The sequence below is a fragment of the Temnothorax americanus genome, unplaced genomic scaffold (genome assembly GCF_048541705.1).
Source record: "Temnothorax americanus isolate GAGA-0224 unplaced genomic scaffold, ASM4854170v1 Scaffold2, whole genome shotgun sequence".
Classification (NCBI taxonomy): Eukaryota; Metazoa; Arthropoda; class Insecta; order Hymenoptera; family Formicidae; genus Temnothorax; species Temnothorax americanus.
This window is the reverse complement of record NW_027509338.1, coordinates 3,863,529-3,877,506: the sequence shown is the minus strand read 5'-3', so window position 1 is coordinate 3,877,506 and position 13,978 is coordinate 3,863,529. Positions and strand designations below refer to the sequence as shown.

The 13,978-nt window shown below is 36.7% G+C and overlaps 2 protein-coding genes across 6 annotated transcripts; one reads left to right on the top strand and one right to left on the bottom strand.

Annotated features, from left to right (window-relative positions):
• Positions 1 to 247: 247 nt before the first annotated feature.
• Positions 248 to 1,423, top strand: Roh (reduction of Rh1). 2 transcript variants are annotated; one of them, XM_077405569.1, is made up of 3 exons: positions 248 to 404; positions 997 to 1,171; positions 1,246 to 1,423. In XM_077405569.1, the coding sequence occupies exons 2-3, from the start codon at positions 1,006 to 1,008 to the stop codon at positions 1,317 to 1,319; spliced, it is 240 nt and encodes a 79-aa protein (XP_077261695.1). In that variant the 5' UTR covers positions 248 to 404; positions 997 to 1,005; the 3' UTR covers positions 1,320 to 1,423. The 2 variants fall into 2 exon arrangements, with proteins under 2 accessions (XP_077261695.1, XP_077261697.1); XM_077405571.1 differs by having other exon boundaries at positions 305 to 404; positions 983 to 1,171.
• Positions 1,424 to 2,196: 773 nt separating this feature from the next.
• Positions 2,197 to 11,876, bottom strand: Acf (ATP-dependent chromatin assembly factor large subunit). 4 transcript variants are annotated; one of them, XM_077405552.1, is made up of 14 exons: positions 11,209 to 11,876; positions 9,423 to 9,561; positions 9,124 to 9,338; positions 8,822 to 9,032; positions 8,505 to 8,731; positions 7,750 to 8,423; positions 7,205 to 7,681; positions 6,184 to 6,677; positions 5,302 to 6,078; positions 5,000 to 5,217; positions 4,742 to 4,917; positions 4,434 to 4,547; positions 3,295 to 3,643; positions 2,197 to 2,693 (listed from the first exon to the last, which is right to left on the bottom strand). In XM_077405552.1, the coding sequence occupies exons 1-14, from the start codon at positions 11,319 to 11,321 to the stop codon at positions 2,501 to 2,503; spliced, it is 4,377 nt and encodes a 1,458-aa protein (XP_077261678.1). In that variant the 5' UTR covers positions 11,322 to 11,876; the 3' UTR covers positions 2,197 to 2,500. The 4 variants fall into 4 exon arrangements, with proteins under 4 accessions (XP_077261678.1, XP_077261681.1, XP_077261680.1 ...); XM_077405555.1 differs by having other exon boundaries at positions 2,197 to 2,681; XM_077405554.1 differs by having other exon boundaries at positions 8,822 to 9,029.
• Between the last annotated feature and the right edge of the window lie 2,102 nt (positions 11,877 to 13,978).

Below are 13,978 nucleotides of genomic sequence, written 5' to 3'. Positions count from 1 at the left end.
TCGCAGAGTTCGACTCCGCTTTTTTTCATCTCAAGACTCGTTTCTTAATATTATATTATACGAAAAATTTGAAATTGTACAAAACTTTTTAAGTTTTATAGAGAAATTAATTTTTTGCATCATCAATTAATAATTGTGGATGTGAGAAGCAATGAAAATAAATAACCGTATGGTAGCCCAACAAATTGCAAATGTGGGCGGGAATATGAAGTGCTGCCACGGAGAAGTAGCGTGAAGTAGCGTAGCCAATCAGGCAATCAGGCCAGATTCTTATGCCCCTCTAACTCTCTAACTCATTTCTTTATTCGTGCCGCATCCTTCGCCTACGATTCGGAGAAGGATAGATACATTACATAATTCCCAAATTCACGCAGTTGTTATCGTAATATATTATAAATCCAAAAGTGAGTAATTAAAAATTGTTAAACATGAAGTTAAAAAAGCGAGCGCACGATAATCATTTCCTTTTGTAATTTATAACGATCGCTGGCGACAAGCGAGGTTAAGTCGTCACACATACGTCCCATTCGCCTGTCATTTTCTTTCTTCAAGGATTTATGATCGGTCGATTGAAATCACACTATTCCAAACTTATTCTGTTTGCACTAACAATGTGAATCGTGTATGATCTCTATTTTTTGTGATTTGAATATATATAACGAGAGAGGAAATCCTTTTGCATAATTTTTATAGGTTATCAACATAAGTGTAATCTGCGCTTGAACACCTGCAGTTCTATTCTGTAATTTTTAATGATAGTGTCGTTATTGTTACATTGTCGTGTTACACAAATACAATTTAAATAAATAAAAAAGCTGCGACAATACAACATAAGAACATTGCCGTTAAGAGTTACAGACTTACTAGTCGGGTGTACTTGATACTGTGATACACTTGCAAAATTGCGCTAACAGATCTCTCGCACAGTCTATCATATTACTATTGCCATTTACATTATTGGGCACAAAGGATCTAATTACAGTTTATCTGTTACAGACGACCAACATGTCGCAAGGCGCACCTTTTCGACCCATGAAATACCCATATACCTTAACTGCGAAGATTGTTCAGTTCCCGTACAGATATTACATAAAACACAGTTGGCTGTATAGATATTTGCTGATCGGCACACTTGTATCGTTCCCGATATTTTATAAAATTCAAAAGCTATGTGAGTATTAACATCACGTCTCGATGTCTGTCCGATTTAACGAAATATGCATCATCCTCTACTTTTGTTTTCAGCGTACGCTCCTGAGAACGTTGCGAAGTGGGACAAAATCCACCGGGAAATGTTCGAGGGCACTGGTCATCATTAAAATGATGATCGTTAGAGTTGTATGTTAAAACAAATTATGTATTGGAGAAAGAGAACTTGTAATCCTTTCTCTGTCCAATTAGAAGAAATAAATCCTTAAAATCATATGTGTGAGATAATTTATGGAGAGGCAGAGGATTGTTGAAAAAAAGTCTATTTGAAGATGTGTTATCAAAATAATCGTATAAAATATACATGACTAAAAAGAACACTTTACTGTGTAATACAATCGATATTTTGTACCATAGCTTATATAAATCTAGCCTGAAATTAAAAAATGTCAAAAATAAACTAAAACGGAAAAAAATAAGTACTATTAACATGGAACGTAAATTTACATAGGCGTTACAGAACAATTGAAATAACACTTCTCAGTTTGATAAGTCACAGAACACGCAGTACAAAAGTATCCAATTTTATTGTCTGGATCTACAAACATAAGCTTTATGAATGACGCTTTTATAACTTATGCTTTTTTTTCCTAAGCTGTGCTCGTACTCATCATTAAAGCTCGCGTACAGACGATTTTGAGAAAAGTAAAATTTATAGTGCGATTTATCATGTATACAATTAACGATTCTTAATATAATTACGGCAATGTGTATACATATAGGATTGCCGCTTTACGTGAATAATGTTAAAATAAATAATTAACGATGCGAGAATATATCGAGCATCTCTCCTTGTTTACATATATAAAGAAAATAATGCTATTCTTGTACTGATCGAAGCGAATAAAACTAATCGGCTGGTATATGTCGTTTTATAATGCTCTATGAGTGCGCGATTATATCTAAAAGTATATGTGCGGCTATGTATATGCAAATAATACTGCGTACCGTCTTTATTACAAGCCTCGAAGAAGTCGACTGTAGACATTTTCTTTTTTTCGTATATTTGCATCGGTGATTCTGTAGAATAAAATCTTCGTAATTGTACTATTCCGTGAATTGTCATCAATGTAATTTTATATTACTCTGTCGAAAGAATCAAAGTATACAATTTACAAATGTCTTGAGCTACATACAGAATCTTTCGACCGCTCAACATCGGTATACAAGTCCACATATATGCTGAGTTCAAAATATATAAAATATGAGCGGCTCTAGATTTAAATTTCATGAGTATACATCGTAATGAAATATATATATTTATATATATATAGATCTAATCTTTTTCATTCTATCTTCTTTTCTGCGCTTCACTTTCGTCGTCTTCGCTTCCTGACGCACCGTCTTCCTCGTCGTCATCGCTAACCAATCTCGGCCTCTTAATATTGGGTTCTTGGAAAAGTGCTTCATCGAAATTCAAGCCTAATTCTTTGCAGCGTTTCTCGAAGTACTTGCGTAATCGCATACCTGCACTATACACGTAACTATTTTTAACCAGACATAGCCTCGCTTCATACATTCATATTTTTAAGCTGGTTCGGAGGCCAAAGATTATTTACATCAACAACAACAAAGTCTATTAAAGTTACAAACGAATTAACACGTTCGCAAATTTTGTAAAAAGACGTAAGAAAAATCGAATCCTTCCGTTAAGCAATTATAAAATAGTTAATCACATTTAATTATTTACAACATGTATATTAGCCTTTTGTGTAATGATAATATTATCTTACCAAGTATTATAGCGTTTGTATTTGTTACATTTTGTTAGATTTGTCATATTCTACCGACATAATCCAAATCACACCCAACAATTTATCTATACACTGAGTTAAATTAGTATAAAAATACAAAAATGATAAAGATGTTAATTTATCAGTGTTATTAATAATAATTACATGATGCGTTAATTAAAATCAATGTGTGCATATAATTAATAATTATTGTTAATAATATGGATGAAATATATAAATTAATACTACATATTAATTAACATTAATAGATTTATCTATGCAACATGAATCTTAATCTCTGGCATCCGAACTTGTGTGAAATAGAGATAAAAATAATGTGTTGATTACTTACTTGTATACGGAACTATGTTCCTTGTTGTACAATCCACAGTTTTCAAAGACCAATTGGCAATCGCTAAAGAATTTATCTACCGTCTCGTAGTCGCCGTTATTAAGTTTGAACTTGATAGTTCCAAAGTCCATCGGATTGGAGATGATATCGTGATAATCCGGAACTTCATCCTTCGTAACGGGTGACAGAAACGGCCACGAATCTCTGTGATGCTTGATATCGGTCAACAATTCTTGCAATTTAGCCATAGATCCCCTAATCGAATTCTTGTCTCCGTGTTCAATTTCGGCGGCTCTTTTCGTCGCACGCCGCGTTTGTCTCGGTTCAGTGTCATCCGATGCACTGCTATCTGTACATCAAAATTTTTCAAATTAGCACATCACATTTTGTCGGTTCAATTTGGAATTACTTATGAAGTGAAGTCCATGCTAAAAACTAAAGTTCTATTGATGTTGATATTCATGTGATATGCACATGGGTTAGCAATAGCCTACGAATTTCATTGCCAAGATGATAAGATGTATCAAGCATTTACATGACAGGGATGTAATGCTATATTAGGGTCTGTCCAGAATAAGTCCCATTTTACTCGGAGGTCAAAACAAGAATTATATGCGTATGTGTACGTGTGCCATGTATCGTCCTATATTTTATTTCAATTATTCGATTTTATACATACTATGAAAAATTATTGTATAAGAAGACTACTTCTACATTTCAAAATAAAAAAAAGTTGATATACAATTAATCCAGATTTATATTAATTATAGTACATAATAATTATTTATCATATTAATTTATACAAATTTTCCTTGTCCAGATATATACTAACGGAAGAGAAATATCATCTTTCCGAAAAAATAAGTGATAATGCAGAAACGTTTAATATAATAATTGAAAACAAGAAGCAGAAGTCGACAGATTTATAGTAAATAATTCATTCGGTTAGTATGCTATCCCCAAAATAAAAATTATAGGAATTATTCAGATATTAATAATGAATAGACCCCCGATGATGAACGTACGGGTCTTCTTCTAACGTGCGGTGCTTTCCAAAAATAAAAAAAAATAAAAAGATTGGCCATGGTGATGCTACGCACATATATATACACAGTAAAAAAAAGGGATATAATACAGACCGTCCCAGTCTGTAGATTCTGTAGTGAGGAGGCTCTTGGCAAAGCCATGGATGCGAGAGCGTGCTGCTGCTGCGCACAGCCTCTCCTTGTCTCTTTCCCTCTCGCGCCCCCTCACTATTAACATAATTTTAACTCTAAGAAACTTCTTTATAATATCCTTATAACAATTTGTGTCTACGCCTCTACTTTTGATCTACATTAAACGCGGGAAATTTTTTCTTCTTAAATTATAACAAAAGAAAAACGCCCTTGAGACATTTTCGCCCGTATACTCCTCCGTTGATTTCTCCGTATTATTTCCCCATTACCTTTCGTTGCGTTCCTTCTTTTGGCTTTGCATTTAGTGCAAGACCATCTTCCTCTAGGAGCCCTCGACAATGGCGGTTCTACGCATTCCAAGTGATAACGATTCGGACATGTGTCGCAAGCAATCACTTTCCCACCGCTTTTACACGACGCGCATAAGTTCTCTAGTCGTACGTTTCTAACACAGTAAAAAAAAATTAAAAACATTAACAATAATAATTAAGATAACATATTTTAATGCTATGGAGACACAAGCTTACATATCTTCCTCGCTGTCCTCGTCGTTTTGATCGTCTTCTTGGTCGCCCTCGTCGTCGCTTTGCGGTGCGCGCCTCGCGCGATTGTGTCGCGTCTCTTTGGTCAATATTGTCTCCTCTTCGAGCTCATCCTCGAATCTTTTCCGCTTTTGAGCTTTTTCTTTGGGTTTTATCTCCGGCGGTCTGCATGCTGTACAAAACCAGTCTCCCGGTGGTACAGCCTATATATAGGAAATATACGAGGAAATGATAATTCAGTCGATCGCTCTATTACGGAAACGTCAATATAATAAACTATTAATTACATTAAGTTTCGGTTTCAGACAATAGAGATGGTGTCCCCTGTTGCATCCGTCGCAAAGCAACATGTTCTCCGCATCCCTACGCCTTCGACATATACGACACTGAGCGTTTAACGCGCTTCTGTCCCACGCGACACTATTATGCAAAGTACTTAAGTGAACGAACAACTGGGACCAGTTCGTAGACGCTATTAATGATTGTTCCCATCTCTCTCGTGCCTCCTCGCCCGACCATTTTTTGTCCTTTTGATCGGGCCCCAATGGTCTTTGTAAGTACCTTTGTTCTATAGCGTGGGACAACTGTAAAATAGCACAAGCCAGCTGTTTGACAGCTGCCTGTTGCCTTTGATCGGCCACCATTTCATCATCGCCGGGTAAACCTAGGTATATTCCTGGGTCCTTGTAAGTCTTTATGCTAATGCTCCCAACCTCAGAGTCGGGAGTACCGGGTCTGCTGTGTTTAGACTCGTTCTTTATCTTGTCTATCAAAGCATTAGGCGGTGTATCTATGTCTACCTCACTACCGGCACACATCAACTTGTCACATTGTTTGTCATAACTTCTCTGGTTAATCGCGTTCCTCCAGATGGCACGATTGATAATCTTAAGGGATCCTAGACAACCCGAGTTGATCTTGTCTTCGAAATCCAAAATGTGATCTCTCAAAGTCAATTCCATCACATCGTCGATCGACATATCAGGAGGAAAACTCAAGTTCGCATTTTCATATTTATTTTTCTTAACCGCCTTATTAATTTGCCCTTTACTCGAGTCTGAAAACTACGTACGAATATCCATTTACTTTTCGTCCTTTAACTACGCATAACTATATAGTATAGGTGTAGAGGTAATATACTTTAATAAACTATATAAAAATATACTTACAACTTCAGGATTTAGTCTGTGTTTAGGACATTCATCGATAACGAGGAGCAAATTGTCCATCTCTTGTAAAAGATTATTTCTAAGCTCGCTCTCCCTGACACCCCTTGTACTTAAACTATCTATTAACGCTTGAATGTCTTCTTGATTTCCGTAAAAGCTCCACTTTGTCGGTGATCTCTTGCAATGAACAGGACAATCTTTATCTCCTGTACACAGTACTAAGCTTCTTTTGATGTTGGTGAGATCTTGTTTGAATTCTTTTCGTGGGCTTGGTTCTTTCCGTGGCGATTTGACACCATTTTTATCCAAGGATAGAAGCTTCTTGGGTGATTTCTTCAATTTCTTGAAACTATTTTCTTTGTCACTGAACTCATCCTCAAATTTATTTTTTAGATATGCGTAGGTTGCCTCCTTGTCTTGCAACTCGGGATGGTGCGGCGTACCCTCGGGAAGACAATTTCCAGGCCAAAGTTCGTCATTTTCGACAAATAATCCTAGAACAATAAAGATTAAGAAAAATTAATTAAAGTAATAACTTTTTTAAGAGGTGTTGTAAACTTTTGTAAGTTAATAATATTGGAAAGTTACACTCTGAGAATAAAAAAATTGAATGTTATAAAATTTCTTTTTTAATTACATTTTTAAAGTAATAATAATTATAAAAGTATAATCAAATAAAGCGCAATGTGAATATTTTAATTTTAATAAAACTGTGAATCTAGTTTCATAAAAAAAAAAACAAAGATATTGATTAACATATCTCATTAAAAATATTTTTCTTGAAAAGATATTGAAGTAAACAAGTTATGTTAAATGCAAAAAAAAAAGAAAAAAAAGTACAAACTAGTTAACTTTGTTTTTAAATTCGTGATGTGACATTTTTAAATCCAAAGTGATATGTATCTTAATTGCAACCAGAATCAATAAGAAAAAAAATATAAAACATTGAGTCTTTTATTCTCAATTTTGGATATTAAACATTTCATGTTAAACATTTTATAAAACAAAAACAAAAACATACCTGGTATAGATATAAATCTCCAATATCTTCGATGCGCTCTATCTGCGCCTAAATAAATCATCATTTTGTCATCCCTTGACGCTTGTTGCAGTTCCTTTAGTTTATTTTCATATTCTTCTCTTTTCTTTCCTTCTTCGTAATTACCACGCGTGATCTTTTTCGGTTTCGGATCTTCTTCCTCGAGCTTTCCCTCTTTCTCGCGTTCTCGCATCTTTTCTCTCTCCTCCTTCTCCTTTCTCTGTTCGGCAAGCAAGAACAATTTCAATTCTTTTTTCGCTTGATGCAATTTATCGTATCGCTCCTCAATTGCATCGCGTATCGATGCAAATGCAAGCAATTGATTGATCAGACATGTGACAATCTTTATTTTGTCGTCTAACTCAAGCTCGCAGACATTACGATGGCCCAATAATCGCAAAAGGTAGCCTTCATTTAGCCTCAAAAGAAGTGCTGGTTCATCAAAATTTGTATAGCCACCTACAATCACAATAATTTTTTTTTTTTTATAGAAAGTATATTAATATTAAATAATAAATCATACGTACCCTTTTGAGAATATCGCCATTTCGAAGCGGCTTCGCTTATACGTCCCCCGGAGCTTAGTAAATGTTGCCTCAAAATCTCACTCAGAGTTACATGATCCAATGTGAGTTCTGATAATTTGCATCCCTGATAAGTCGAGCACCATCTAGAAGCCAATGTAGCGAGCTTGATGGCTTTTGCCATTGATGATGCACCTTCATAAGCACTGATGTCATCCAACAAAGTGGATGCTTGCGCATCACTTTCATTGTCTTCTCCAGCTTGGTACTTGAATATATTTGACAATAACAGTTGTAAAAGATCGCTCCACGGACCCGACGCTTCTTTTGTCAACAATGCCTTCTCCACTAGTTCCAAATTAAAACCTCCCGGAAAATATACGGACACTTCTAATTCTTCGTTAAAAAATTCAAGAAATTCCGTCATCATAGCGAAATCTCCAAACTTCTCGTTCGGTATGTTGCACTTAATGACAGTAGGTTCAGGAATGGGACTAAGATCTTCACACTCGAGATCTTCTCTCGGTTTGTTCCATTGTTTCATATATGCAGCTAAAGCCGCTAACTTTTGTTTCTTTTCCTTTTTACGCTCACTTTTTAACGCCCTTTCTTCTTTACGTTTCGCTTTCTCCTCCAAAGCTTTTGCTTTAAGTTCCTCTTTGAATTTGCCATTCGTTCTATTAATAAAATATTTCAGAGATATTAAAAAATACATTAAATAAACGTCTTTTAACAAAGCTTTAACGAATAGCTTTTACCTTGGTTTCCGGAATTTCTTCACCACGGCAGTATCGTTCACTTTTTTCAGAGGATCCGCTTTCTCGGGTGTTTTTTGTTTTGATACATTTGAGGTGACAAATTTATCCATAGATTCTTGCTTTTGTTTGACCGATTTTTTTACACGCACCGTAAAATCTGGGAGTGTCCCGGCAAATATGGTATCAAAACGTACTTTGTTAATCCCATATTTTTCCAAAACGCTTTCCTATACAATAATGAAACAAAAAGTAATATTACAAGAGCGCAAAAATATCTTCAGACATTCATAATTTTGTATCAACAATTCTGTATTAACCTTGACAATCCATATACCGCTATCATTTTGTTCACAGAGTTGACGAAGAAATATCTTGTTACGATCTCTGCTGTAATGCTGCTTTCGTCTTCTGACCTGAGACGCTTCCACTATCATAATCTCACTTACGTCAGAATCTCCAGAATCTAATTGTTCTACCTCGTAACGAAACAACTTCGCTGGTGGATGATAATAATGTTCCTGTAGACTTCTGAAACAGCGACGCAAAATAGAATAAACTCAATAAAATTAAAAAAAAAAAAAATTAATAAAATAGTTTAAAACTCAATTAATTTATTTACCTGCCATTTTCATTCATATATGCCTTAACTTGCTGTTCCGTAGGTACGATAACTTGAAGAACATGACAGTTACACCAAGCGTCGTCGGTAAAGCTAGCTTCTACCATTTCTCCTACAAAATAGCGATCTCTCGCAAATTGGTAAACGTCTTCGATCATCTCGTTGAAGGAAGATCTATTTGTTTTACTAGCCAGATAAAGTATAGGGATTCGCAGCTAAAAAAATATAGAATTTTACATATAGAATAATATACATATTAATGATGATTCAACATAGATTACATAAAAATTTAATTATACCTCCATTGGGAATTCTTTCAAGCTCCTCTTCGCATTTTCTTCACATTGCAAAGCTTCCTCGAATGTCATATTAGTTTTACCTGTGATACTACATGACCATATAAGAGAGTTGCACAAGATTATCCGCTCGCAAAATTCACTGTAATAGAAAATACATAAAGTTTATTACAATATAACTCATATGGAATAATTTTTATACATGTATATTTATTTTAAATTAATTTAACTTATTAAATCTTCAAAATATATAAAAGCCTTAAAAAACACGAATAAGTTATTTATTAAATTTACTTAAAAATTAAAAATAAAGTTAATTTAGCTTATATATATATGTATGTGTATGACCATAGAATGTAATTATGTTCATTCGTATGTACATTTAACAAAATTTCAAATTGTTCATACATATCTATAAAAAGCTTATTAAAACAATAATATAGAAACTAGATTAATAAATGTTTAAGCACATTTGACGGTGTAACAACTAATAACATAGTAAAATCCATTCAATTTGTAAATTAACAATGTAAATGTAAGAGATACATATCTGACTACAAATTTTTACTTAAACCGACATAACAGATATTTTCCAACAAGAAACAAAAAAAAATTCATCTTTATTCATTATCTATTCAACGTATCGTATGATGGTCGTTAATATAAATGATGTAAATGCAAATTCTTAATGAGTATCAGTCAGAATGTTCCTATTGAGTGGAATCTTATCCGAATAAAAAAATACGATTTAAAAAAATGTCATTCGTGGTAAAACGACACTGTGTCGTTGTATCGAATGACGCTCTCAAATTATTAAGACACCGAAAAAATTCATTAGCGAATTTGTCAACATAATGCAGCATAAGTGCACGATAAATGATAAATTGATAAAGCTTTCCCGAGTTTGTTTACAATCAGTTCATTCACGTTTTTTTTAACTGTATTTCAACATACATTACCGTACGGGAAAAAAAAAAAAAAAAAAAAAAAAAAAAAAGAGGACACGGAATTTAGCGTGAAATAGAATATACGATTTTCGAGTAAAATTGGCCTTAGGAAGACTTTGATCAAACTGATTAGCTTAATCAGCGACTAATGTCCATCTCTACCAATGATTTAACTTTAAATCTCGGTTTGACTTATTTTTTATCCTTTTCTAGTTCTAAGATAAAAAAAAGTAAGAGTTAAATCGAAATTATATGTACGGTTAATATGTATTGACAGAAATTGACATTAAACTCGCAATTTTATTAATCTTCTTCGTTGTCCGAAGCAAAAATTAGATCGGGGACGAATCGCCCACAGTCGTTTTGCTGCGAGCCATTCGGCTGGTCGGGTCGAATTAATCGCTGCTCAAGTTAATCCGGATTCGATCGAAGTCGCCTTCATTCACGTGGATGTGAACAAACTTTTCGGAACAAATTTCGTTCCGAGCCAGGGCCTCCGAGACAGGCCGGAACAAGCCAAGACGGGGCTTCGGTCTACAATCTTACGACAAGATTACACCAGTTTTTATGCAATGCAGTACTTAGTCGGGACCGGACAATTGGCGCATTATTCGCGCGGTAACGCAAGCCCGCGTCCGCGGTCCACCGCGGATAATAAACAATCGATCGCGCTTTAATGATGTATCGCTCCCCCGCGTATACGGCGACGCGAAACGTCGTCGGCGCGACGGGATGACAAGCGGGACTTTTAGAGTAGGACCACGCAATCGGGCCCCGAAGCCCGCGGCCGTTGCGTCCTCGTATCCCACGTCCCGCGGAGGCCCGCGGCGCTCAGCACTCACTTGTAGTTCTTGAATATCTCGTTCGTAACCTCGCAGTGGTAGACCTCGTCGTCGTCCCTGAAGTCCGAGGAGACGTGAAGCCGCTGGAACGGCTGTTTGCGTAGAAGCGGCATCGCGACCGATCGTCGGCCGCGATCGCGACGATTCTCTTTATTCTTCCCTCTTCTCGTCCTCCTCGTCCTCTTCCTCGGCCCTCAGCAGCCTTCTCGACGCGCCGCGGACGCGGACGCGCGGACAACGCTCTCTCCCTCTCTCTCTCTCTCTTTCTCTTTCTCTCCCGTCCTCTTCGCTGTCGCGCTCTCTCACGCGCGCGACGCACGCCAAGTGGCACGGGACGACGGACGGACCGTGTGCGCGCGGTGTTCGCACCGGGATCCCGACGTCGGGCCGCGAGAGGCTATATATATATATATATATATGCCCGTCGACGCCGCGATCGCGGCGTTCCGGTTACCGCGTTCGACGCAACCGCACGGCGAGTCTTCCGCGCCGCGGCAATCTCATAACCAGGATAACGCGACGATCCCCGTCCGACACCGCCGTTCGACGCGCACGGCACAAGGTTTCTCTCGAACGCGGTAAAAACGACTCGTCCCCGCGCACCTGGCCAGCCGTATCGCACAGACGCACACACCACTGACACCACACGGCCGGAAGCCAACGGCGAATGGTGTATGGAGTATGGAATAGTACGCTGAGACCGCCGTTGCCAACTTGACGTTTCGCGCCCGCGCGGCCGCGGGCAGGGGCGGATGCTGGCGCGCGCCTACCCGATGGTCCATTTCTGTCGAGGCGAATTAACTTTTAATCTCGATTTAACTTACTTTTTATTCTTTTTTAGTTCCTAGAAATTAGAAGAAGGATAAAAAGAGTAAAGTTAAATTGAGATTGAAATTGATTCGCGTAGGTAGAAACGGACGTGAAACGCGCGATCGCGCGTTCGATAAATTCGATTCGATCCGGAAGCTCGGGCCAATCCGATCCGAAGGCGAGCGTGTTTTATCAACGGGAAAATAAACGCGCGCAACACTAGATAATTTACAATCTATTACGCAATGAGACATATGTACGTACGAACGCGAAATGTTTATATTCGTTGGGAAAAAGCAAATAACGTTTAGTTCTGATTTCTACAAATATGTAGATTAACTTTAATCTCGGTTACTTTTTGACTCTTTCTAATTCTTAGAACTAAAAAAAGATAAAGGATAAGCTGAACTGAGATTAAAGTTAATTAATTTATACGTTGATAGAAATGGACATTAAAGTGGCGAATCTCGTAAAAAAAAAAGAGACAAAGTCCATGTAATTATGAATTGACGTTCGGACGCGTAACTAAATTTTGCGCGGATCGCGGAATAAAAAGCCTTTTGTGTCTACGACGTTAGAAATCGCCCCGAGATTTCGGACGGAGAAAGAATATTAACCAATCGCATTGGTCGATTGCCGAATTGTTTAAATATGATTGGTCAATGTTTTCTCCGTCCGAGATCTCGGATTTCTAATATCGTGGACAACTGGACACAAGGCTTTTTTACAGGGGCTCGAACTGATCCGAGATATATCCTCTATATATCTTATAATCCAGTTTCCATGCACGCGTTGAAACCAAAGACTTCTAAATATATGATCAATGCGCGCGTTCCGCCAATTGAACGCATGGTCCTTTTGACGCGCGCGCTGTGTGAATAAAGATTAAAATTTTAAAAATTCAACCCTTTTATGTCCAGTTCTATGAATACAGATTAACTTTAATTAATCGCGGTATAACTTACTTTTCATCATTTTCTAGTTATAATTAAGAATTAGGAAGTTAATCGACATTGGGGGGTAGAAATGGACATTATAGACGCGTGCGCGTGAAAATGGAAAACAGCTAGGATATATTGTGCTGTAAATTTTAAGATTGAATCTACATGGATTTGTTTGTGTATTATTTACATTACGCTTACGAATCTTTTTCGCGTAGACAATGTAATCAATGTAAATTATTATAAATTGAATGATTGATTGATTGATTGATTAATTGATATATTAATATTTTTTAAAACTATTTTTGCAAACAATCTTACAAAAATAAAATTAGTTTTAAATTATATAAATTAAATTATTATAGATATACATTTCAATTTTAATTTATATTATTTACTAAAAACTATATCCGTGGACGAGCGTGGCCTATTAGACAGCGCACTGGTCTATTGAGCCAAAAAGGTCCCGGGTTCGATTTTCCGCGGTAGAGCTAGAAAAATTATATATTTGCTCGTTCTCCTAGCTCTCTCGGAAGAGGCAATGGCAAACCACCGAAAGTATTCTTGCCATATTGAACACTTCCCTAAAAAAAATATAGCCGTTCGGAATCGGCGTTATAAACTATAGGTTTCATATACAATGTGTATACCTAATATAATCTACGTGCGCAACACATGTATATGAAGAGAAGTCACCATATATGCTCGGACACGAGTTAAATATAGGACTGAGGATGAGGAGGACCGTGACATTAAAAATGTGCGCGATATTAATACAGAAATATTATATTATTTACGCTGATATCGTTATTTACGCTCCTTGAGCTTTTAAACGACTATATATGCTGCACGTTCGCGGGAGCGCGCTATTTGCTCTCTATTCTTGTTCTACGCTTGACGAACGATAAAGATAGAATGATGCAAATAATAGCACGCTTCCCCAACGCAGCTGTGTATATGCAAGTGTGAGCTAAACAATATATACTTACTTTTTGTCGTTTAAAAGCGAGTTTAAAAGC

Bases quoted from the DNA above. Each gene is read 5' to 3' on its own strand.
- Roh (XM_077405569.1), top strand. From the start codon at position 1,006: ATGTCGCAAGGCGCACCTTTTCGACCCATGAAATACCCATATACCTTA. The intron at 1,172-1,245 runs GTGAGTATTAAC...TTTTGTTTTCAG, and splicing joins TTATAAAATTCAAAAGCTAT to CGTACGCTCCTGAGAACGTT.
- Acf (XM_077405552.1), bottom strand. From the start codon at position 11,321: ATGCCGCTTCTACGCAAACAGCCGTTCCAGCGGCTTCACGTCTCCTCG. The intron at 8,424-8,504 runs GTAAAAGCTATT...TTTTATTAATAG, and splicing joins AAGAAATTCCGGAAACCAAG to AACGAATGGCAAATTCAAAG. The intron at 6,079-6,183 runs GTAAGTATATTT...ATTCGTACGTAG, and splicing joins ACAGACTAAATCCTGAAGTT to TTTTCAGACTCGAGTAAAGG.